The sequence below is a fragment of the Lichenostomus cassidix genome, chromosome Z, assembly GCF_008360975.1.
Source record: "Lichenostomus cassidix isolate B80296 chromosome Z, HeHo_3.0, whole genome shotgun sequence".
In the NCBI taxonomy this organism is placed as follows: Eukaryota; Metazoa; Chordata; class Aves; order Passeriformes; family Meliphagidae; genus Lichenostomus; species Lichenostomus cassidix.
The window spans coordinates 66,140,657-66,165,799 of NC_139511.1; the positions used below are offsets into that span (position 1 = coordinate 66,140,657).

The window sequence follows — 25,143 nt, forward strand, 5'->3', positions numbered from 1 at the left end:
GGATGGCACCGGATGACCCGTAAGTTCCCTCCCAGCCCCTAAGTTCCCTCCCAGCCCCTAAGTTCCCTCCCAGCCCACCGCACGGAGCGAGGCGCCCGCGGGTGGCGGGAACCGCAGCGCGTGCGCGCCCCGCCGCCTCTGATTGGCCCTGCCCTCGGGCGCGGCCCACTCAGCGGCGGCCGCGGGGGCGGGACTTCCCTCCAGCATGGTCCCGTCGGTGGCTCTTCCCCATTGGCCGCGCGGCAGCTGTCGCTCCGCGGGAAAACCGCGCTGCGATTGGCTGCGGTGAGGCGCGCTTGGCTCGTGGCGATTGGCCAGAGCACTCAGAGAGGCGGGGCTCAGGCGGACACTTCGGTCTTTTTTTTTTTGCCGTCGCCCATTGGCCGAGGCGGCGGCCGGCCGGAATTTCCGATTGGCCGGCGCACTCTGTTGCTAGGCAGGCGAGGCGGCGTGGGCGGGGCTCCCCTGGCCGATGAGTCGGCGCTCAGGCTCAGCCAGCGCGGACGCCCCGAACCCTCCGCCCGCCGCCTGCGACCCCCGCGACCCTCCGGAACCGCCGCCCGCCCCGAGGAGCCGCCGCTCGCCGCCCCTCGCCCCCTCCCCGCAGCGCCATGGCCTCGGGATCCGAGTAAGTGCGGGCCCCGCCGCCTCCCCGCGGCCTAGGCCCTGCCGCGGCCTGGGCCCGGTCCGGCCCGCCCGCCTAACCCGGGGCGGCCCGCGGGCCCCAGGCGGGCGAAGGCGGCGCCGGGACCGGGTTGAGCCGCGTCCCGCCGTGCGCCCCGCTCCGGCCGGGCCTCGCCGGGAAGTGTCGAGTCATGGCGGGGGGGCGAGGCCGGGCCGGGCCTCCCGCCGTGCCGCTGCCGGGCCTAGGGCCGCCCGCCCGCCGGGGCCTGAACTGCGGAGGGCTTTGTTTGCCAGACCTGTCCCGGGCTCCTGCTGCCCGCAGGGGCCCTCGGGCCGGGCCTGGCGAGGGACTTGGCCCCGGCGGAGGCAGACATGTTGTGCCGGGCATGGCCGAGCCGATCGGCGGTGTTTTCGTCTCGCGTGTCTTGCCTCACTCTTCTTGGCTCTGCTCAGTTACAGGCTGAGGATCATTTTCCCTGCTCCTCAGAAATGAGTAGCAGTCTCTGCACGCAGCCCACGTGCGTTTTGAGAGGAGTAAAATAGAACCCAAAAATAAATTTCCCCAGTCCAAGAATACTCGAAGTGACTTTTTGACCTCGTCAGAGGCACTTTCGGTCCCTTTGGTGTATTTTGGTGTTCTTTGAGTATGCTTTTCTTTTCTTTTGCTACTCCTGGAATCCAGACCTGTTTGGTCCTGCCGGGGGAGTTCCAGCGAGGTGTGCCAGGCATTCCTTGTCTGCAGGGGAAGTGACATTCCCGGGCCCCGGGTATGCAGCTGAGTGAGGCTAACAGTGTTTTTAAAAAGGGATTTCTACTTTAGCAAAGTTCTCACCCACGTAGGAACCAGCAAAAGTTAGTTTGCAGCTGGAACACAGTTACTTTTTAGATGCCATTTTTTGTCACTGCTGCTGGCAGCCATCTTGCTGAACCGAGCCTCAGCATGGCAAGAAGCATTCCAAAAGCTAAGGGAGTGTAGTTTCTGAAGGGATTCCCGTTTTCCTCTGCCAGCCTGTGTTAAACACGTCTGGCTTCTCCAGAATGGGTTTAAACTCCCCCCGTGGTTGTCTTGTTTCGGTAAGTGGCTACATTTACCACATACCTCAGACACTTCACGTGGTGATAAAAACGTTTTATGAAACGTTGGGTTTTTTTTTTTTAATACCTACCTGGGGAAAGCAGTCCAGTCTGTAATTTAGATGTCCAAAGTGGTAAGAAACTGTTCATGGGTTTTATCTGGGAAGTGATTTCACAAAGATGGTGGTAAAAAGTTACGCCAGCGTGCAGAAGACACTGCTGATTTCACTTTCATTACTGCAGCAGGAATCATTTTGGGAGGTGACTTTTTGGTTATTTTTAGCACAAACTTTCGGGAACAGCCTGTTTCCTTACTTTAATCAGGGCTTTGGTAGGTTGGTTGTAATTTTCAGAAGGATCACTAATTGGTAATTACTTTGTTCTCTGGCTCTTCATACCCTCCCCTGTGATGCCTCTGGGTGTTATCACTTGCTGAACAAGAGGAGCTCTGACACAGAGAGAAACCATGGAGTGTAAATACAAGCTGTGTCAGAGGAGGTTTAGGTTGGATGTGAGGAAAAGGTTTATCCTGAAGGTGGTCGGGCACTGGAACAGGCTCCCCAGGGAAGTGGTCACAGCACCAAGGCTGACAGTTCAGGAAGCATTTGGACAATGATTTCAGGCATGGGGTGTGATTCTTGGGGCTGTCCTGTGCTGGGCCAAGAGTTAGACTTGATAATTCTGATGGGTCCCTTCCCCCATAGAAAATCCCTTAGGATATTCTGTGATTCTGTAAGTTGTAAATGTCCCCCTGGTTCTCCCATGTGTGAAATGGTGCTATTGAGCTGCTTTACTGAGAGAGAGAAGGAGGCTGAGGGTGTGAACAGGGAACGTGTTATTGTTGGCCTTCAGGGCTAGTACGTATTTCCTTTAGTTTTATACATCTCTTGCACTTTGTTTGCAAGCTTGACCAGGCACTGTGCTAGTGATTGTGTCACTTCTTCAGGCTTCTGTTTAGGGGCAGCTTAATGCAGACCTTGAATTTCCCTTTACTTCCAAAACAGCTGTAAAGCTATGTTCTGTGTTTAGTTTGACTCTTTGTTAAGTCAGGGAGAGAAAGGATTGTGAGGGAAGGTGTGTGAGGAAGTTGACAAAAGGGGTGGGTCAGGAGGCTGATTTGGAGAGTTTACACCAGGCTGTCTCTGAACAGAAGCTCATCGAGGAGCTTTGAAAACTACTTGGGTTAGCTGTCTGTCCCTGTCCTTTCCTGAAGTTTCCCAGCAGGAGTAGGAAGGTTGGCAGGAGAGAGTCCCACCCCATGCCTTAGGCTTTCCTGCTTGGTATTTTCTGTTCATGCTTTCCTCCCCACAGATGTCAGGGTTTGTCTGAGCATGGTTGAGGTGCACAGATCTCTTTTGCCCTGTTATTTCAGCTGCAGCATGAGGAACCCCTGGAGAGATGCAGAGAGGGCAAATGATGATGATAACAATGTTGTAAATTGCTGCTGAAAGATGGGTGGTGTTTGTCTGTCCAAAGCCTTACCCTTGTCTGCAGGAGAAAAGATATAATTTCCCTGCCTAGCTGACATGTAATTTTGTAGCACCATTTTTTTCCTTCTGCAGAACTGTCAGGTCAGAGCACTGAAGCTGACCCTGCACTTTTAGCTCCCTGGATGCTCGTTCTTGGAGACTTTTATTCCATTTGTAATGTCTCCAAGCTTTTCGATCGCTCTAAGTGTGTCTGATACTGATCCAGCCCTCAGTTCTTAGGGAACTGTAGGTTCAGTTCTTCCACACTAAAACTTCTTTCTCTTATTCAGCAGAACCAAGTGGATTCTTGCAGTGTTCTTCAGCACTGTTGTATGTCAGGAGGTATCCAAACTTTCTCCCCATTTTTTTACAGCTTTTTGTTTGTGGACAGTGTTGATTGAAAAGCTTCCACTTGTTACCCAGTTCATTTATCATTTATGTCTTGATATTGTGTCCCTGGCTGTTTTTAAGTCTGTATGGCAGTCTCTGCATCCCAGGGGACAAACAGTTTTCAGGGACACTCCACATAGCCAAAGTCTGGCCATGGTTTCTTATCAAAAGGCCTTGGGACTCACATCTTGTGTGCAGAGGGATGAGTTGCAGTCACACTCTGAATAACCCAAATATGGGTATTTTGTCTCCCTGATGTCCCGTGGCTCAAATCTTGAAATCTACTTGCTGAATTAGTTTCTAGTGGCCAGGAGCTAACGATGAGGCAAAGTCCTTACAAGTATGTTGTTGGTTTTATGCACTCTTTAACCGTAATCTGCCCTGATAATGTATTTTTTCAGTTTCCTTATTGCTCTCTCAGTTTTCCTGGAAATGGCAGACTTTTTAGGACTCCAACAAACCCACATTTTTAGATAGAATATGGAATTCATGAGCCCTTTCCAGGATGTATCCAGCAGCCTTTATTGTGTTCCTTTTTTTGCTCAGAGAATAGATCCGTAATGTCTTACCTCCTGCACTCTTTAAAAAGGAGAGAAAAAGAGGTAACTTTCATAGTGCTGATGGTCTGGGAAAGACTTGTTTTGTTCACTTAAAATAATGTTGCCTGTGATTTGCAACATGTTTCCTGTGCTGCCAGGATTTTGAGGAAGCTTGAGAACCTTTTGGAAAACAAGCTGGCTGCCCTCACAGGCTTGCCTGGTATTGTTTCCTCTTTTGTGTGTCAGAGAAAGGAGTCAACACTGCATAGCCTGTCTTGGAAAAGCTTGTGTCTTGAGGGGCAGAGGGACCTGGGTAACTTCACACCATAGGTACGTCATCCCTTGCTGATGGACTCTTAAAAATGCAGGGAGCATGCCAAGTGATGCACTGCTGCCATTTCCACTCAAGGTTTGGTTTCTTGTGGCTATTCTAGCTCTAAAAGGGTGAGATGGAGCCAAAGTTATGACTACTGCCATTGTCCACAAAGCTCCCTACTCTTTGCCAGTGCTTGCTGCTTGCTCAGGACAGAGGAAGACTTTATTTCTCTTTATTTTCTTTCAGAATCAAGTCAGACTTTCCAAAGTTTTCTGTTCTGACTTTGGACACTGGCATGGCCACATACTTGGAGAAAGTAGTCAGGTGCCTACTGGAGGGAGCTACAGCACTCCACCCCTGTTGTGTGTGGCTAATGTACAGCTTCCAAGAGCTGCTGAAGAATAAGTTGGTTCAAATTCATATTCTTTCACAGAGTGAATTATTTGCTGTATTAGATTTTGGAGGAGGACAGTTAATCTGTCTTTCTTCCATTTCCTTGATGTTTTGCTTGCTCCATTTTGTCAAGGAGAATGAATTATCTCTTGTATTTCTTCTGGCTTTGTAGGTCAGAGCTGCAGTGACTTCTGTGAAGTCACTGTGGAAAAGTGCTAAAAAAAACCCAACACAAAATCATTTTCTATGAACACTTGAATATTTCTGCGACTTGTTAGGTTTAACAAACAGGCCTTGACAGTCTAAACTCTTGAAACTCTTCCTGTCAGGGTTGCTGCAGCATTGTCCTGTAATTCCCCTATTTATCTGGGATTTGACACCAAATAGACTTGAACTTTTGTTTTGTTGGCAGCGGTTACATGTGATTTCAGAGTCTGACTAACTCATTGAGGCAAAACATCTTACAGTCAGCAACATCTCACTGACCACTTCTCTTCATAGATAGCTTCATAGCTGTATCCACTGGAAGCTCATAGTTACATTTTCTGACAGGAAATGTTGTCCTTTGAACTCCTGCACCTGGTCCCTGGGAAGTAGTGTTCTCCTTTGTGCTACGAACAAGTATAGTTTCTGAAAGACGAGACAACAAAGAAACTTGTAGCAAGTGGAGATGAAAACGGGGTGGCTGGACAGGGCCAGTATGTATCACTCAGACTCATAAGCTTCGTTTTCTCTCCCAGCTCTAAAGCCGATGACTTATCGACTGCGATTCTGAAGCAGAAGAACAGGCCCAATCGGTTAATTGTTGATGAAGCCATCAATGAAGACAACAGTGTTGTGTCACTGTCCCAGGTGCGTCATCTGTACAGGCAAAGCATTTAATTGGGTAATTTGCAAGCTGTTGCTGTCTATTAACTTGAGATGTAACTTTGCAACATGAGTACAAGTGTTTGCGTCAGGAGCTACAGCTGTTACCACTGAGGGAGGGTTGTGTTATGTCCTGACACTCCTCCTTGATAAAATGTTTTTTTTAATCTCAGTTTGTAGGATTCAGTTGAGCTTGTGCCATTCCTCTCGTTTCTAGCTCTACATTTTCTACTTCTGATTTCTACCTGCAACAGTATAGTGAGAGTCTCTGTCTTCTGAATTTAGTATATCACTTCCAAGATGTAATTTCCAAAGTCAACTAACTCTCCTTCAAATATTTTAATTCCTGCTTTTTTCAAATGCTTGTTCTAACATTCTGTTTGCAGGCAAAAATGGATGAACTGCAGCTGTTCAGGGGAGACACTGTTCTGCTCAAAGGAAAGAAGAGGAGAGAAGCAGTCTGCATTGTTCTGTCAGATGACACCTGCTCAGATGAGAAGATTCGCATGAATAGGGTTGTTCGCAACAATCTGAGAGTGCGCCTGGGTGATGTGATCAGGTGAGGACACAGTGTTACTTATGGACAGCGGTCGCAACATCACAGTTTATCTCATAGTATCTGAGCTGCTCTACTGCAAAAACGAGTTAAAACCTCTTAGCAATGAGTGCCAGAAAAGAATGGAACAGCCAGATAGCAAGATTAAAAATTCCCCAAGGATGTTTAAATTCCAGTTTTTGTTGTAAAAATAATTTTAAAATCAGGAATGCTTAAAAAATGTTGCAGGGATATTGTTGTGCAACACTTGCAGGAAGTAGAATCACAGAATGGTTTGGGTTGGAAGGGATCTTAAAAGTAGTAGAAAAACTTTGAAATATGGATCTCTGGTTATGGGAGACACGTCCCATTCTGTTATGGGACCGAGTAGAAGGCTAGCACATAAGCAAATCCTGAACAAAGAAATGGTAGTTTGCAGGTTTAAATATGGGAGGGGTAGCAGCTCCTCCTCCTGAGCATTGTCTTGATAAGGAGTATTCCACATGTTGTGGGAAAATGAGAGCCTGGGTTCTGACACCAGATTTTCTGAAGTGTTATCTGTAATAATTTTTAAATGCAAAATGTGTTTCATCAAACTTAGGAGATGAGAGAAATGAGGTTGTTGCACCCATCTCTCTACCACTAAAAATGCAAGCTTTAAACACCGCTGCAGTTGGTTCAGAATGGTGTGTTGTGTCTTTGGATTTAAAATAGAGGGGAATTCTTACTTTAACCTGATGTGAGATTCCTATTGGAGTCTTCTAGCATGACAGCCCATGCTCTCCTCTGTTAGCACTTTGTCTGTAGTGGTTCTCAGCCTCCCAGATGTGTTACCAATTGTCTTTACTCGTGGGGTCAGGGAATTTTCACACCACTTGGCCTCAAAGTTTTTCTTGCCAGTCTTTAACTTCTTAGAGTGTTAGTGTGTCCTGGTTTCTGCCAAAATCAAGATTCATGTGCTGATTGCTTCCTGATTGTGGTCTGTCAGATGTTTTCTTTCTGAGACAGTCTGTCTTTTCCTTTATCCTTTTGCTATGTCTGCTCTGTAAAGCACGTGGTAAAAGAATCTGTTAGGAATCTCTAACAAAAGTCACATATGAAAAGCTGTGTGCTCAGCTGCAGTTCCATGCAGGCTTTTCTTAGGTGGAGAAGCCAGTTTCTGCCACAGCTGGATACTTGGAGCTGTTGCTACAGTAGGCTGTTGTGCTACACTGCAAAATAACTGTAGCATTTACTTAAAAAGGGGGAAGGGGCCTTCAGCCTTTAATCAATTTTCAACCACCATGAAGTGAGATTGACATACACCTGGCTGCAAAGGTGTTTATCCCTGGTTGGTACTGTGAGAGGCTTTGCTCAGAATCAGGTTTGTCAGCAACGAGGATTCTGGTGCCTGTAGTGAGAGAGGGGAAAGAACAAAGAATTTTGCCCAGGTAATTTCTCCTTGCAGCTGGTTCTGGAGTAGCTCGTTGAAATAAAAGCTACCTCATGGCTCTCACAGGTCTTCAGGCTGCATTAGTGATGTGTGAAGGTGGTGAGGGGGTCTGCAGATGAGCAGAAGGGTAGGAGGAGACTATGAAACTCTCCAGTGGTCTTGTACAGGGCTGAAAGGAGTGAAGGTGAGTGTGTGTTGTGAAGACTACCTCTTGGCGGGTATGATTTTTGCCTTCTTAGCACTGAAGTATTCTTCTGCAAGTAGGAAGTCTTGCCAGGGCTTTTGATGGTGTTTGGATGTACTCTCCTGGGAAGGGACATCCTTTTTCCGCATGTGACAGTGAGGTGCAAGTCCAGCATGATGTGGCTAACTGGAGTTTTCTTCTGTTGCAGCATCCAGCCTTGCCCGGATGTGAAATATGGCAAACGTATCCACGTGCTGCCAATTGATGACACGGTAGAAGGGATCACTGGGAATCTCTTTGAGGTCTATCTCAAGCCTTACTTCCTGGAAGCTTACAGACCCATCAGGAAAGGTAATAAATAATGCCTGTCACTGAAGTCCTCCTGGTAGCAAGTGTGAGCTAGTCCTCAGACTGAACACAGAGAATTTCTAGAAGCTTGGGCAGTACTCTGTGAATCCTTAGACCAGCCTTAGACCACCATGTAGAGAGAGATTTTGCTAGCGTTGATTTAAATTTTCCCTAAGCTTCAGAAAGAGTGATTGCTGCTGCTGGCTGGCAGAGTCGTTTGGTAGTTCTCATGCATTTTTTAGCAATATGAGATGAAGGAGAATCAGAAGAGGCTCAGGTAGAACTTGGGAGAAAATCTCATTAAACTACGTTGCTACAACTTAATGTATTTGGTAAGTTGCCTGCATGTTAATGAGTTACTTGAGTTTATGTTGTGCTTACCCATTTTCACCTGAGTCCATCCTTTATGAATGTGGTAATCAAAGGGGAGTCAGGTTCAGATCCTTAAATCTGGAGTGGTGGAGTTGGCTACTGTGAGGTGCTGAATGTGGTGATGTGCATATAGCTGCCACAGAAGTGATAATATGCAGCGTTATGTAACAACTAACATCATACAATTCAATTAATTTTTCTACTCTCACCCAAAATCAAATCACCAGGGACTTGACTTCCTCATCTTCCCAAATTACCTACCAAGTACAACCAGGTCCTTGAGGAAAAGCAGAGCCATGGGTGTGTTTGGCTTTGCCTGAGGCATCAGTGACCCAGACTGTTTATCCCAGCACATTTTTTATGTGCACTACAGGAGCTTTGTCGCCTTCTGCAGTATGTAAAAGTATTGGTTGGGGAGGGGCAGTCACCAAGTGGCTTTTGCTAAATATGTGCCCTAAAGTTTGCTCTCAATGTAGTCATGAACAGTCCATTGCATCATTTGGTTTTCCAGAGGCTGATGCATGATAGGGAATGCAATACACCCTCTCAATTGCCTGTCCCTGGGATTGGAGTAGCTTCAGTGCCTGATGTTTTGTCCTCAGATCCAAAGAACTTCTTTTCCCCTTAGGGTATGAAATAGCATTGATCAGGCTTCCAATGCGTTGGGCCAGATCCCAGCACATTGCAGGGATTTGTGTCTCTCTGGAGCTGCCAGCATGACAGTACACCTTTTTCCACATATTTACTAGTTTTTCAGGATTCTACAGGTGTTCAGGAGTAAAATTCCACATGTAGGTAGCCACTGTCCTGGACACTTCCCCGTACTACTCCACACACTTTGCCACTTAAAACTGTCCATCTTGTAGACATATGCCTGGGTGATGTTCTTAACCTTAAACAAGACTTGAGCCACATTCAGCAACGTGCTGTTTCATGGCACCAGGCGTGCTAGAATTCCAGAACCATTTGGACAATGCTCTGAGGCATGTGGTGTGGTCCTTGGGGCTGGCCTGTGCAGGACTAGCAGTTGGACTCGATGATCCCCATGGCTCCCTTTCAACTCAGGATATTCTGTGATAAGGACCGAGCTGGCTTCAGGTGTATTGAAAGGATATTAAAAATCTTTAAAATGCTCAAGTGCTGCTGTGATCAGCCTGGAGAAGAAAGACATCGTGAGGGAGATATAGGAAAGATGCAGTTACCAATAGTTCCCAGAGGATGGCTCCCGAAATACAGAGTAGGTGGCTGATCTCGGTTCACTCGTCAGATTTGTCTCAGGACCATTGATTCCATCGTGTCATAAACCACTACTGCAAAGACCAACACAAAGATAACCTTAGCCCAGTTATCGAGGACAATAAACCTCACCACAGGGGACCCCTATACTGAGTGAGGTGTTAAAAAACACACCCTGAGAACAAGCATGAATAAACATGGTCATCAGCTACTATTGTACACTGAATGCTTATAACAAATTTGGTTTAGCCTGCTCTGCTCACTGTTGTTATGCCAACCCTTCATCCCTATGCTGGGTGCCAAAAAGGACTACTGTCCTTTGACCCCAGCATGTGACTAAATATCACACAGCCACTTATTCCTCACCCAGCTGTGGGATGGGGAAGAGATCAGGAAAAAAGAACTCATGAGCTGAGATAACAACATTTTAGTGATTGAAACAAAGTAAAATATAATAATAATAATAGTAATGGAAAAGAGGGGGGGGGTGAAACCCAGGAAAGGTAAGTGTTGCACGACACTATTGCTCACCACCTGCTCAGTGATGCTCAGCTTGTCCCTCATTAGTGTATTATGTCTCCCACTGAAATCACCACAATTTATACAGTGGGCATGATGTTCTATAGTATGAAATATCCCTCTGGCTGGTTTGGGTTAGCTCTCCTGGCCATGCTCCCTCCTGGCTTCTTGTGCACCTGGTCACTGACAGAGCATGGGAAACTGAAAAGTGATTGAGTTAGGGTAAGCACTGCTGAGCAACAACTGAAACATCAGTGTGTTATCAGCATTGTTCTCATACTGAGTCCAAATCACAGCACTGAACCAGCTACTAGGGAGCAAATAAACCCAATCCCAGCTGAAACCAAGGCAAGTATACTAGCTGGCACCCCTGACTAAATTCACGTCTTCAGAGTAATTTAAGGAATAACTGGGAGGTTGAGTAGAAACCCAAATGTACTTTAGGGGTTGTGCTCATAGCACTTCTGTTGCAACAAATAGGTGCAAGTACACTATAGACATAAGTTGAAGTTATCCAGCTTCTGTAGCCCAGTTCAGCCAGGAGTCATAGTGAAGTGTCATATATTATCCTGCTTCTGGAAACATACAGCTATAACTAGTTATGATAAATTTGAAAGGAATTTTTATTAAGTGAGGGCTTTTTCCCTATTCTAGAAATGTTAAATTGAAACTGAATGGAAGAGAAATGTGATTCCTCCCCTTTGTGTTTTGTATTTGGGCAGAGTATTCTTTTCCATTGTTTTCTGGTTTTTACTTGATGAAACTTGAGAACTGAAACAGTGCTCAGGCTGTCGCAGTGGATGCAGCTCCTGAGTTTAACATGCAAAGCAGTGTTGTAAATGCCACAGCAAATGCCACAGCATCACTTTTTGGAACACTCATGAGCTCATGGGGCTTGTGGTCGTATAGGGGTTGACATTTTGGAGATGTGAGTTGCAACAGGCCACTGATGTGTGGGGTTTTACAGGTGACATCTTCTTGGTGCGTGGAGGGATGCGTGCAGTGGAGTTCAAAGTGGTGGAGACAGATCCAAGCCCGTACTGCATAGTGGCTCCAGACACAGTGATCCATTGTGAAGGAGAGCCCATCAAACGAGAGGTGAGCCATGTGGTTCTCCTGCTGGATCTCCTCTGTTTCTCCTAGGTGGTTCTCCTCCTCCTCCTCTCAAAATCTGTTTCTGGGACAGTGCTTGAGGATAGCAGTGTTTGCAGTTCCTGTTTTGACATTTTGTCCACTGAATGTAATGGTTAAAAGCTCTGGTTTCAGGAGATGAGCTGCTGCTGAAGGTAGTCAGAGAAAGGTATTTTCAGTGTCTTCCTCATATGCTGAGACCACCAGGGGGTAGGTCTGCTGGTGGGATGCCATGCTTTGGCAGCAGCTGTTTTGCATCTGCTTCCAGATATCTCACACTGGGCTTGGATGCATCTTTTAATTCCTGTGTACTTGATCCATAACAGAGAGATCTTACAGTGGTGCTAAATTTCATGCCGTGTGAAAAGAAAGCAATGGGCACTTTTTCTGAGAGAAATTTGAAATCCCCAAATGGTTGACATTAAAAAAATTAAAATTCTCCAGTCGGTTAAGGTGTTTAGCCTTGAGTATTGTGACTTGTGGCTGCCTGAGGGGCTTGTCTGACAAGTCTTGGCCACCTTACTGTACAGAGTAGTAAATCTTAGGGAAATGAGCTAAGGTGGGTGCATACGTCATGCAGTAAGTACCTTTTACTGCCTGCAGATAGAGTGAGTGCTGGTTTGTGAAAAACTTAGCTGCTTTCTGAAAAACTCACCTCTGTGACACTTGTGAGACTGCATCTGGGCACTCCATGAATCCAATTTGGCCTCTTCAGGCCACGGCAGAAATAGATGGGGGCAAGTTTGGCCAAGGCCACCAAACTTTGAGGAGCTGGAGGTCAAGAATGAACGAGGAAGGACTGGGATCATGGGGTGATGCAGCCTGGAAAAGGGAAAGCAAATGGATAGGCCTACTGGCAGCTGCCTGATGGGAAGGGATAGATGACCAGGCTCTTCAGAGTGCTATGTCCAGGGACATGACTGGATGCACTGGCATAAGCTGGATCAAGGGAAATTCCCAGCAGATACTAGAAAAAATGTTTCCCCCAGTCCTGGAGCAGAGGCCAGAGAGGGCAGAAATCTCCAAACTTGAGATCTTCAGTGCTTGTTAGGTCCAGCCTCTGAGTGACCTGTGTGAGGTGGATGGGGCTTGAGCTGAGCCCCTCTGAGATTCCAGGAGTTGGTTACAACTGATCTTACCCATATGTCTGAACCTTAAAATTTTGTGCTAATTGCAGTCAGCCTCAAAAGGTAACACTGCATATGAGTAACTGGCAGATAAAATATGCTAAATAGTTAGACATAGCACTTACTCTAAGGAGTAAGTCTATTTTATACTGACATTGTCTCTTGTTACTTGCATTAGCCCCATCAGAGTCACAGAGCATGTTTTGTGTTAGAGTCTGTAGGGAACCTGGCAGCAGAGGCTGTCGTTCCAGAGGGTGGGCTTCAGTGAAGTCTTAGTATGTGCAGACAATTCTCTTTTTATGTCTGGGAAGACAGAGCTAAGAAACAATTAGAGAAGGCATCAGGAAGACTTGAAAGGGAGAATCTCAAGACAGGCAAGAAATGTCTAAAAAGTCATATTTCTGGCTTCTGTAGACTGGGAGGGATTGTTGAACTATTGTTTTTCACTCAAATGTTTGATGTATTTCCTCCTGGGTAGGATGAGGAGGAGTCGCTGAATGAAGTGGGCTATGATGACATTGGTGGCTGCCGGAAGCAGCTGGCTCAAATCAAGGAGATGGTGGAACTTCCCCTCCGACACCCTGCTCTCTTCAAGGCCATAGGGGTGAAGGTATGTCCCCATGTGCAAGTGGGATAAGTGGGCTTGCCCTAGGAAATGTCTCTCCATGACGGAGGTTTAGGAGGTATTGGAGAGGGGAATAATTAATTTGTAGTGTGGGTTTTTGGTTTTTTTTTTTAATGCTAGTGTTTGGAAAGTATTTGCTTACATGTTCTGGACACAGACTGAAACACTGGCAGCTTGTAAAGCAGAGTGATGCTTTAAATCAGTGCTGCCAGTTACTGGCAAGGTTTTTATTGTGTGTCATGTGAAGTAGTAAGGGTGTTGATAGCAATGCTGGGATGGCAGCTGTTGCATCACAGTTTCAGACTGGCATTATCAAATGCTTACAAATTCACTGTGAAGCTACTTAAGCAGTCAGATACTCACCGCCTAAGTCCCTTGCTTTTGTCCTCAGCCTCCACGTGGGATCCTGCTGTATGGTCCTCCTGGCACTGGTAAAACACTGATTGCCCGAGCAGTAGCCAATGAAACTGGGGCTTTCTTCTTCCTGATCAACGGTGAGTTTTGTGGCTGCTTTGGCCCCAGATCTGCTGTGTGCTTATTTGTCCGTCTTATAGTAAGGACTGGTGTTAACCGGCCTTGTAGAGCCACATTGTCTTACAGACATCCTTCCTTACCTCTTTGAAGCATGCCTCTGGAGACACTTGGAGGCCATTTGTGTGGCAGCATCTGTAGTGGCACTTCCCTGAAACTCGATTGTGTTGTAGCAGAGTGCTTGGAAGATTGTGCTGGGACACAGGGATTTGGAGTCTGTCTGTCTGTCCATTTTATGTTGGTGAGGGCAGAAGTGGCAGGGCTTCTGGCTTTGCTCCCACCATACTCCATTCAGAAAAGAAGCTGCTGCTGTGGATTCCTCTTTCCCCTCAAGTAAAGCACAAAGACCTCTTTTGTTTCTCACAGCGTTAATTGGAAAGAACTTCCCTGCAAAGTATAATGAGGTCCTTTGGACTTGGGTACAAGTGACAGAACTCTATTGATAACTCTTACCTGTAGTGGTTGAGGTTGCTGCTTGTTGATAATCTAGTAAGGACCAGATTCTGAATTTTCCACACTGCTTTTCTGTCCCATTTTAGTAACTGCTGGAATAAAGGAGCATTTTTACTGAAGGGGAGTGCAGCTTTTCTTCTCTGATTTGAATCATGTAGCAATGATAGCAAAGGACAGTATAACACAGCACAGCAGTGACCAGCAGTAGGGTTAGTGACTTGCTTTTATCTCAAGATAGTGGATGTAAAGGGGCTGATTTTAGCCATATGTCACCCCTGTCATACACTTCCCCAAGTGTGTGGAAGCTGTCACTGAAAGCTAATACACCAGCCGTTTCTTTGTATGCTTGTACATCTGTTGTATAACAAAAATAACACTGTCAGAGTTAGTGATGCTTTCTTTGCCTGCTGGCCCCAGTCCTGAGCTGCAGGCAGTGCTGTAGAGACAGCTGATATGAACTGGTGAGTTACCTGTAATGAAACACTTGGGGCACCTGCCCACACCTGTGTCTGCAGCTGGCAGCTTTGTGTATCTGAGGGTCAGGTTTATTTTTTGTGGATCCTTTAGAAGCATATTTTTTTCTTTATTACCACTGCCATCAGCATAATAGCAAAATCTAAGAACAGAATAAATCTGTAAACATGCACTAGTGTTCAGCAATTGTAGAGATGTTAGGGGAATGCTGTCTGTTTGGGATCAATACGCTTTTACACTTTTAATTAAACCTTTGAGAGGAGATGGGGGTTGTGGTTTTGTTTGTGGTTGTTTGTTTTGATTTTTTAAACTAATTTATAGGATCATACAGAGGTAAATGAATGCCTGTGTAATGTAAGCTAAAGATGGCTTCATAGAGCTTTTTCCTTCCCTATCCTGATAATTCATCACCTTATAATTTGATTGCTTCTCTTGCAAGCTAGGCCTGGCATTAACTGTGTGTGGTGGCACATTACAGAGAAGCTCACCAAGTGTGAAATAGGGTAAGGAAAGAGGCAGCTAAAGGTAGCTCATTGACTAGTGCTGCATTCTCTTAGAGTAAACTGGAAACACCAAAATGATGGAAACTAATTCTGCATGCTGGTCTTGACTTTCAGCTGCAGATTTAGTGAATTGGATTGATAGTATTTGCTTTGGCTTGAAATATAGCTTGTCCCATGTGGATGTTGTACTAAAAAAATTCAGCTGCGTGTTTTTGGAGCTTAGCTGCCTCTCTTCTGAGTGCCACAGCATCACTATTTTTTAGGTCCTGAGATCATGAGCAAGCTGGCTGGTGAGTCTGAGAGCAACCTGAGGAAAGCCTTTGAAGAAGCAGAGAAGAATGCTCCTGCCATCATCTTCATTGATGAACTGGATGCCATTGCTCCTAAGAGAGAGAAGGTAAAGAGAGCCTGTAGAAGGTAAATTAGAATGTCCATTTTTGGGAGCAGCTGTCATGAGTTCCTGCATTTGACTACAGGGTAAAGTAGCATTTCCTTAAAACCTGATTTTGGTTGACCATGAGAATGGTCAGATAGAGTTCACAACATTTTTTACCATCTTGTGGCTGTTGTATCTGCCGGCTCCGATGCAGAGCTGTCTCCCGTGCTCCTTGCAGAGCTGTTGGTCTCAGCACTGCTTTCTGTCCCCACAGACACATGGGGAGGTGGAACGTCGCATCGTGTCCCAGCTGTTGACCCTCATGGACGGGCTGAAGCAGAGGGCACATGTGATTGTGATGGCAGCCACCAACAGACCCAACAGCATCGACCCCGCGCTCCGGCGATTCGGTAACTGCCACTGCCCTCTCTTCCCTGTCTGTCACACACTTGGTGACAGGCTGTGCTTCAGGGGCCCTGTAAGGATTGAGCAGAAATTCATGCTGAACATTTTTTATGTGTTACATAAACTATTGACTTCTCTCCAGCTCCTTGCCCAGAAATGAATTTCTAGGCTTGCAGCCTTTGATGTCGTTTTCTGTGCCATGTTAGGTGAGAGCTTGTAGAAATAAAATAATGCTTTGAAGTGGGAAAAGTGTGCTAGCTTCTCCATTAGGTAAAGCTATTCCAGGACACACTTAAGGAGGAAATGGGTAAGGGGATATTCATGCATTAGATTGCAGAAGGCTGTGAATTACCCGATTTGTCTTTCTTGTATTAATGACAAGTACAGTAGTTTCTGAGACTCAAGTTTTCAAAATATGGCACTGTGAATGAATGTGTGGTTTATGATCAGTTGGTAGAGTCTGTAATGGCAAACCTTTCAAGTGTACAGGGGGAAATCGCCTCTTAAATGTGTAGTGAGCCATTTAAAAGCACACTTGTGGCTACAGGAAAAATAAGAGATGTACGTATCTTAGTGAATACTGCAGTGAATACCCTGTTTTCCTCATGTGTTTCACCACTTGGGTACTGCTGTGAAAGTTCTAAAAAATTAAATCTCTCAGTATTTTTGAATTCTTGTGATGAGAACACAAAAGTAGAAGTAAACAAAAAAGTCTCATGGTATGGCTCAGTGAACCAATATTTTCCCAAAAACGAGGCTCAGAAAAAGTTACTAAAGAAATAATCCTCTGTGCTGTATAATCCCAAGGTTTTACTGTTAATACAGTAGTCTCCCATTCCCTAAATGCCTAATGCCTTTCCTCCTTCTCTGATCTGTCTCTCCTACTGTGATGGTAGTTGCTGCAGAGAAACCCAAAACACTGGCATTTTCTGAAATTTTGTGGAAAACATCACATTTTTCAGTCAGAGGAAGGTAGTAACTGTAGCACCTCTGGTATGCAGAATCAACAACTCAGTGTGTGTTTGTACTCCCCAGGTCGTTTTGACAGAGAGGTAGATATCGGTATCCCTGATGCCACTGGGCGCCTGGAGATCCTGCAGATCCACACGAAAAATATGAAACTGGCTGATGATGTGGATCTGGAACAGGTGAGTAGTGTGCTCTTCAGGAAGCTTGTGTCATTCCCAGTCATCTGTTTTCTAGTGGAAGAGTTGTTCAGGCTTGACTGTGTAATTGCAGTAGCTCAATTAGAACAGCAGTAAACTACATGAATGTGTGAACTCTGGGGCTCCTTCTGACCAATTTACAAGTGACCAAAAGTCCTCACTCACTAGTTAAGAATGGCATGGCTAAATGAAACAAATGTGTATCATTCCAATCTGGAAGTGCCTTGCCACTGTCCTCCTGGGGTTTTTTGCTGTGGCATTGCCTTTAAAAGTACCACAGGCCTGAAACAGCTCACACACGACTGCGTGAGCATTGTGGTGTCACAGGACATCACATGTAAGCTGGATGGTTCCTGTCACCTCCGTCCTGAAGGAAGAGCTGCAGTCCTCAAGGCTGTCATTCTGCAGACCATCTGATTTCAGATGCAGATTGGATCTCTAGTAGGCAGTAGAAGAACAGTGTCTTTACCTGAGTGGTAGCATTTGTCTTGAATATGCAGCAAAGCCCTGGTGTTGCTGTCCTCCCTTCCCAGTGAGGGACCAGAGCATGTGTTGCCCTTTCTTGTATATCTGTGAGTCATGGTCAGTGCTCTGCTTTCAGGTGGCAAACGAGACCCATGGCCATGTTGGTGCTGACTTGGCTGCTCTTTGCTCAGAAGCTGCTCTTCAGGCTATCAGAAAGAAGATGGATCTCATAGACCTAGAAGATGAAACCATCGATGCTGAAGTGATGAACTCTCTGGCTGTGACCATGGATGACTTCAGGGTAATGCAGGAGTGCCCCTTGTTCTTCTGGGTGCAATTAATTGCCTCTCTGAAGCAAAAGAATGTGACATGCTGGAATTCATATAATACCATTTTTTCTAATGACAGTGGGCTCTGAGCCAGAGCAACCCATCTGCTCTTCGGGAGACTGTGGTGGAGGTGCCACAGGTTACCTGGGAAGATATTGGTGGCCTAGAAGATGTAAAGAGAGAACTCCAGGAGCTTGTACAGGTAAGGCTTTGCAACAGATTTTTTGCTTAGCCAGCTTGAAAGATAATTATTATAATAAAATCCAGTATGTCTTCGGTTTCCTGTTTTGTCTGGAAACAGAGTAAATGCAGAGGCTTTATGGCATCTACTTGTAATGGACTATAAATACCATGCTGTTCCATCTTAGTAAACTTGGGGAGGAAGGTGCTGGGAAGCAGCATCAGGTTTGCCTGTGCTGGGTCTACAGTGACATTTTGTGTGGGTGTTGTGCAAGATGCAGAAACAGCCACAGTTCTGCCTCTTTAAGTGGAGACCAGCAGTGGGACCACTGCTGAGAATCATCCTACATGGTGGCTTTATCTGTCAGGCAGTGGATGAAGATGCTCATACAGAGAGCTTCTGAAGGGCTCCCCATCAGCCTTAGCACAGGAACAGGTGAAAAGTAATTGTGAAGCTCTCCACAAAGGGAAGGATGGGGACAAAATGTTACAAATGGTCTGTGAAACACCAGGTGTCTGCATTGGCACGGCTTGGGTTTGATACATTCCTGCTTTCAGTTGGCACTGTAGAAACATCCTGCCTGTGTATAAAAGAATCTAAATTTTCAGTCTAATTTTCTGATGTTAAAATCATCACCTGTCGTGTATGTGACCTCGTTGCTGAGGATAAAGGCTCACATCAGACACCTTGCCTGTCTCTGGAGAGCAGAGCAAATAGGTTAGGTAATGAGCTGTTCCCTTTTGCTTCTGCAGGGCAGAGTGAAGCTGAGGTTAAGTGTGCTGGAAAGTACTGAACTGGTACTTGGTTCCTAGAGGTAAACAGGTTGTTTTAAGCACCTTTCCAAACCAGTATTCACTTAAAAACTGCAGTGGCACCAGGCAGGATCTTGTGTTTAACCCACCAGAAATCTCAGGTAGTGCTTCTGGTAGAACCAAGACTGACTCAGAGAAAGGTGCCCCTTCCCGTGGCAGAGGAGTTAGGTTGGATGATCTTTTGAATGTCCCCTCCCACCCAAAGCATTCTATACTTCCAAGGTAGAGGCCTGTTCTGATTCATCATGAGAGGTTTTTTGTTTTGTTCCCCTTCAGTATCCTGTGGAGCACCCAGACAAGTTCCTCAAATTTGGCATGACCCCATCTAAAGGGGTTCTGTTCTATGGGCCACCTGGTTGTGGTAAGACACTGCTGGCCAAAGCAATTGCCAACGAATGCCAGGCAAACTTCATTTCCATCAAGGGGCCGGAATTGCTCACCATGTGGTTTGGTGAGTCTGAAGCCAACGTGCGTGAGATCTTTGACAAGGTACGTGTCTCTCTGCTCTCTGTATCATATTCGTGCTGAGGTACTCCCCAGAACTTTGTCTCCACTGCATCTGTCATACTGGTTCTTGTTTGTGTCTTCTGTGTTTTCCCCATTTGCACTGAGATCAGGAGCTGCTTTCCTGGTGTTGGGGGAATTAATCCTCTTCAGCAGCATAGCTGTGGAAACTGTTTCTCTGACTGCAGTTGGCATCTGTTAAAGGGTGATAAATTCCCCTGTGCCTTTGGCAGAAGCTATGGTTAGGATGGCACTTGTATGCTCCACATCCCTGAAAACTTACATTAACACATTATTAACTGTCACCATCTATAGATTTTCAGAATATTCTGTTAGTTCTTGTCATGCAATACACATAGGTTAGGAAGGAGCTTATTCATGCTCAGCTATCCCATAGTGTTATCTCCTGTCCCTGAAGGTGGCTGCATGGATTATCCTGTGAATCCTTGCTCTTGTGGTCAGGGATGGTCGTATTAGAACAAAGTTGGTAGGAGAGTAGAAAAGAATTTAGGTGGGAGGGAACCTCAGAGGCTGTGTTGTTCAGCTGTTTGTCCAGAGCAGGGAAGTAACTTTGAAATTTCATCATCTCAGTGCATTGAGTTCTGGACATGTTTGAAGGGTGGAGAATCCCTGACCCCTCTGGGCCTGTGTGCTGGCGTTGGAGCACTTTCATTGTAAACTGTTTTTTTCCTTATTTCTCACTGGGATTTTCTCAGCAGCTCTTTGTGCCTGTGGTCTTTCCTCCTTTCACTGTATACTGTGAAGGAAGATCCAGCTCCCTATAACTACACATTAGGTAGCTGAAGGCAACAATTGGATTTCTCCCTTCCATTGGATATATCTCACCTACTTGTGTGCCTGAATAACCAGCTGACATCCTCAAATCTTGCAGGGAGAGTTCTAGTACAGCAAAATGGGTCCATTTTTCACTCTAGGCATTGGAGTTGCTACTTTTCTGCCTGGTTCATAATGTTCCCACTTTGGGGAAATCCAGCTTGTTCAGGAGAATTTAATGGAGGGTTTGTGTGGCAGAAGACTGCTCTGGACTGGAGCAGCTCTTCCATGCTCTCCTTATGGCAGCAGCCTCTGGTACTGCTGAGTTGTGCTAGTGTAAGGAAGCCTTGGTGTGAAGTCTTTGTGCTCCTTGTTGGACAGTAGCAGCATGGAATAATGGTTCCCACTGCTTCCTGCAGGCTCGCCAAGCAGCCCCGTGTGTGCTCTTCTTTGATGAGCTGGACTCCATCGCCAAGGCCCGAGGTGGGAATATCGGCGACGGCGGCGGCGCTGCGGATCGTGTCATCAACCAGATCCTGACCGAGATGGACGGCATGTCCACCAAGAAGAACGTCTTCATCATCGGTGCCACCAACAGGCCGGACATCATTGACCCAGCCATCCTGCGCCCCGGCCGCCTGGATCAGCTCATCTACATCCCCCTGCCCGACGAGAAGTCCCGGGTTGCAATCCTTAAGGCCAATCTGAGGAAATCACCAGTTGCAAAGGTAGGATCTGTGCCCTGACTGCTTCTGGCTTGGGTTCACTTTGCACTGCTTGTGTTCTTCACAGGCTGTGGACAGCACAGAGGCCTAGAGGCCAATCCATGTGGTAGGATGGAAAAGGAAGCTGGAGCTCTTTAGGTTAGGTGTCGGCAAAGATGAAAATTGGTCTGCAAGCACAGCAGGTCTTTGTCATGTAGTGGGATTCTGCTCATGGTGCAAAATCAGAAAAGCCTGTTTTGGTGAGATGAAAAAGATCCTTACACTCTGGGGAAAAAAATAAAGGCAGAACACAGGGGTGGGAAATAGAAATTAGAGGAGCCACTGCAGTGAGTTGTTGCTGAACCCTGTCATAGGCAAGAGCTGTGTCCCTTGTTTGGGGAGAGGCAGTAATGCAGCAGAGAGTTAGTCAAAGAAAAGCAGAGAGGAAGTGAGAACCCAAGCTTTTTTATACCGAGTTTACCTTTTTATGTACAGTTGAGTAGGAAAGTTCCAAAGGAGGTTGCAGTAATAGCCTCTCAGTTGAGGGGGAGGAGAAGAGGAGGTCAGCTATCTTGGTCTGCCTGTGCCCCATCTCTGTTTCCAGTCTGGTGCTGTTTTGTTTGACTCCTCGTGCTGAGGCCTGAGCAAGTCATATCCTAAATCTGTAAGTGCAGAGGCTTTTACAGCCACTTTGTGGATCCTTGGTGGGTGTGAGAAGTGTAGCCTGCTTTTGTGAGTGGTTAACTTTTCCCAAAAACGAGAATCTTAACAGCTGATCTTTCCAAAATTGGCCATAGTTAAAGGCAGCACCTTTATACCCTGAGATCTGAAGACACATCTCTGTTACTTGAGGATGTGAGGTGTAAAGGAAAGGCCTCTTTTGTTTTGTGTTTTTCTAGGATGTTGACCTGGATTTCCTGGCTAAGATGACCAATGGCTTCTCAGGGGCTGACCTGACAGAAATTTGCCAGCGTGCCTGCAAACTGGCCATCCGTGAATCCATCGAGAGTGAGATCAGGCGAGAGCGTGAGAGGCAGACCAACCCTTCTGCCATGGTGAGTGGGACACTGAGCTCTCCCTACCCACGTGTGTGAGGTGTGATGTGTTCTCTGTCATACTCGGAGATGAGTGGGCTCTTGTGCAGAGCGTGAAGCTGGAGCACTTTGTTCTCATCTTGTGGGAGGTTGAGGACCCTCCTGGGATGCCTCATGGTCAGCATTGCTCAGGAGGCGCCTGCTGCAGACCTGACTCATGCACACCTCTCCAGCCCCCACCTTGGAGGGTGCTGGGAGCCTTCTGACCTGGAGGCAAGCTATGAGCAGCTTTTGGGCCCGTGGAGCTTGGGAGCACAGCTCACCTGGTCCTCTGTCCTGCTGCAGGAGGTGGAGGAGGATGATCCGGTTCCCGAGATCCGCAGGGATCACTTTGAGGAGGCCATGCGCTTTGCTCGCCGCTCTGTCAGTGACAATGACATCAGGAAATACGAGATGTTTGCACAGACCCTACAGCAGAGCCGTGGTTTTGGCAGCTTCAGGTACCTGTGGGGTGTGATGGGTGGGCAGTGTGACTCAGCCAGCCCCTTAGCACAGCACTGGGGCAGCTTTCCTGGTGGGTTTTGGGCAGCAAACCTCTTTTCCACAGCACATTCCCATTCAACCCAATGTGTAGAGTGGCCACTACACAGCGTGGCTAGTGCAGGCTGTGCTGCAGGTCAGCTGTAGCTGCTCTGTTAGTGCTCCTGAGGTCCCTTTTTTCCTTTAACACAATCGACAGGCAGCAGCCTCAGGCCATTTGACCTTCCTTAAGGCTTCATCCCATTCCTCCTTGCCCATCCTAGTTGTCACTGGGGGTTGGCATGGAGGGAGGGGATGGTGCTAAGCTGCAAGGAAGCTTTTAAACAGCATCTCTTCTCTCCTGTCCTGCCTTGCTGCACTTAGGTTCCCGTCAGGCAACCAGGGTGGTGCTGGTCCGAGCCAAGGCACAGGAGGTGTCAGCGGGGGCAATGTGTACAGCGAAGACAATGACGACGATCTCTACGGTTAACTCGCTGTCCTCGGTGGACCAAACTCCACATCAGGCCACGTTGTACAGGGAAAAATCCAATGTTCAGTGGACTCTTGGCTTCTTCATTCCTCAGTCAGAACAGTATAGCTGCACGTCAGACTTTGTACAGGGAATGTTTTCTGCAAACACAAATCCAGAGCGGTGTTCAGTTGGGAGGCAGGCAGTGAATTAACAAGGAGGGGAACTGACTTAATTTCTGAGAAATTTCTGTTCTAGTTTATGTGGCAGAATCAGCAGCTTTAGCAAAGGGTACAACGCTAGCCTGTATTAAAAAAAATAAAACCCCACAAAAAATAATAAAAAAAATTAATAAAAATCCCACGAAACTCCAGCCAGGCCCCGGCAGTTCCTTTGTGTGGTGCTGGCACTGTCTAAACCTGTGTCTCTGGTGCTGTCCAAGCACTCCTGGCTCCGGTGGAGCCCATCTGTGCATGTGTTCCCCTGCTGTGGACAGGGCTGCTCTTCATGCTTAACACCTCTTAGCTCTGTTAATAGAAGAAATGGGTTTGGCAGGGTCTCTTCCTGCTTAGCAGAAAGCACTGGAGAAGAGCCTGGCAGCAGGTACCTGGTGGTGTTTCTCCAAGGCTGGCCATGAGCTGTCAGGTCTGTTGCTTCTGTGGCTCTGCAGTGAAGGACTTCTCCTGCAATCCGGGTCTCATCCAGGCACGAGGGGCACTTGGGCTGTCTCTGGGGTGTGTGGCACAGTGTGACACTGCTGTGACTGGGGAGAGAGGAGCTTCACATTCCGTGTGTCCCACTGGCTTTCTGGTGATTGTGGATCTCTGGAGCCAGCTGGCCTCGTGTTGTGCCCCAGACTAAGCAGTTGGGTTCTGGTCGTGGTTTTTCATCCTTTCCACCTGTTCTGCTTCTCTGCCTTGCTGCTTGGTTTATTTTCCCTTCTGTGAAGTGAAGAATGTGCTACTCCTGTGCATGGTTGTTTTATGTCAGGGAAGCCCTGGGTGCTGGGGAGCAGGAGAAGGACAGGAGGCTGCATGTGGCTGAGCCCTCAGCCTGAGGGGGGCAGTGGCTGTAGGATGCACAGAACAGCTTCTAGAAAATGCAGGAACTGAGGGTTTCTGCAGAGAGGGCAAAATGCAGTTTGTGTGGCAGAATGTTTCCCCAGGCCTTTGGGGCTCAGCCACGAATGGGAGGGCAGGCGTTGTGTGAGGCTGTGGGGTTTCTGTCCCAAAGCCTGGCACATCTTGGAGGGCTCCATCAAGTTGTCTGTATTTAAGGGGAGAGGATTTAATGGCGGAAGGATGGGACTGGGTGTGAGAAGTGACTTGTGCAGAGCCATGGGGATAACCACAGTGAAATTGGGAGCGCTGCGTTTAAATAGCACAAGCTCCTGCGGGGGAGGAGGCGGTGCGGGCCCCGGGGGGCCGGGCTGGCAGCTCACCTGCGCTGCCCTACTTGGGAGCTGTCTGCAGGCAGCGCCGTCCCTGTCCTCACACCACCTCTCCCGGGGAAATGGCTCCTGCTGGCTCCGGCAGGAACACTTCTGGCAGCAGGGTCAGGCTGGGAGGGCTGGTGCTTCCACTATTTTTGAGTTAAATATCACCTGTATCATCCTCTACTCCAAGGCTGATTCTCCTCCCTGAGCTCTGCAGGGGCGCAGATGCTTTGCTTTGGCCACAGGGGAACCAGACCCAGGTGCTTTCTATCACCTAGGAAAGGAGCTCTCTTTTCACCACTCAGCAAGTCAAGGGGTAGATCCACCCTGGTATCTCTGCTGTGGAGGCTGGGGCAAAGAGGGCATGGGAAGGTAGGGTGTGTTCCCAGCTCCTGGCAGCCCAAATCTTCCCCACTGCCTCTCCTAGTTGCAAACACTAATTAAATCCAGCGGAAGAGCTGGAAAATCTCCTTTCTTCTCTGCCATCTGTGGGATGTGGCTTCTGATGGGGGGACAGCGCCCACAGGAATTCCAAGAGCATCTGCCCCTGCTTTGGGGCTGTGTAAACGTGCTGGGGGGGCTGAGGGTGTTACCCAGATCGGCACTCACAGCCCCTCCCTGCAAACCTCTGCAGCCCCAGAACTGTTGGTATAGAGGATGGGGTTTGTCCCCAGCCCTGCCCATTTCCAGGACTCTCCCAGCAGAGACCCCTGCTCACTGCCAGGGCAGGAGCCTTTCTGCAGCACCCTTCTCCCCTGCCCAGGTCCTTGCCTGGGGGACTGGGCAGCTCCCAAAGGTGCTGGGGAGAGGAAGCTGTTGTTGACTCAG

At 47.4% G+C, this 25,143-nt stretch overlaps 1 protein-coding gene across 1 annotated transcript; it reads left to right on the plus strand.

The window, feature by feature from the left end:
- The first annotated feature begins 456 nt into the window (after window positions 1–456).
- Window positions 457–23,253, plus strand: VCP (valosin containing protein). The gene is made up of 17 exons (XM_085041784.1): window positions 457–628; window positions 5,546–5,657; window positions 6,059–6,231; window positions 8,032–8,174; window positions 11,266–11,396; window positions 13,035–13,166; window positions 13,573–13,675; window positions 15,406–15,539; window positions 15,793–15,928; window positions 16,959–17,071; window positions 17,691–17,855; window positions 17,963–18,085; window positions 19,153–19,365; window positions 20,574–20,882; window positions 21,758–21,913; window positions 22,238–22,392; window positions 22,796–23,253. Exons 1-17 carry the CDS (start codon window positions 612–614, stop codon window positions 22,899–22,901), a joined length of 2,421 nt encoding a protein of 806 aa, XP_084897910.1. The 5' UTR covers window positions 457–611; the 3' UTR covers window positions 22,902–23,253.
- The last annotated feature ends 1,890 nt before the right edge of the window (window positions 23,254–25,143 follow it).

Bases quoted from the DNA above. Each gene is read 5' to 3' on its own strand.
- VCP (XM_085041784.1), top strand. The intron at 15,929-16,958 runs GTAACTGCCACT...TGTACTCCCCAG, and splicing joins CCCCGCGCTCCGGCGATTCG to GTCGTTTTGACAGAGAGGTA. The intron at 22,393-22,795 runs GTACCTGTGGGG...TGCTGCACTTAG, and splicing joins CGTGGTTTTGGCAGCTTCAG to GTTCCCGTCAGGCAACCAGG.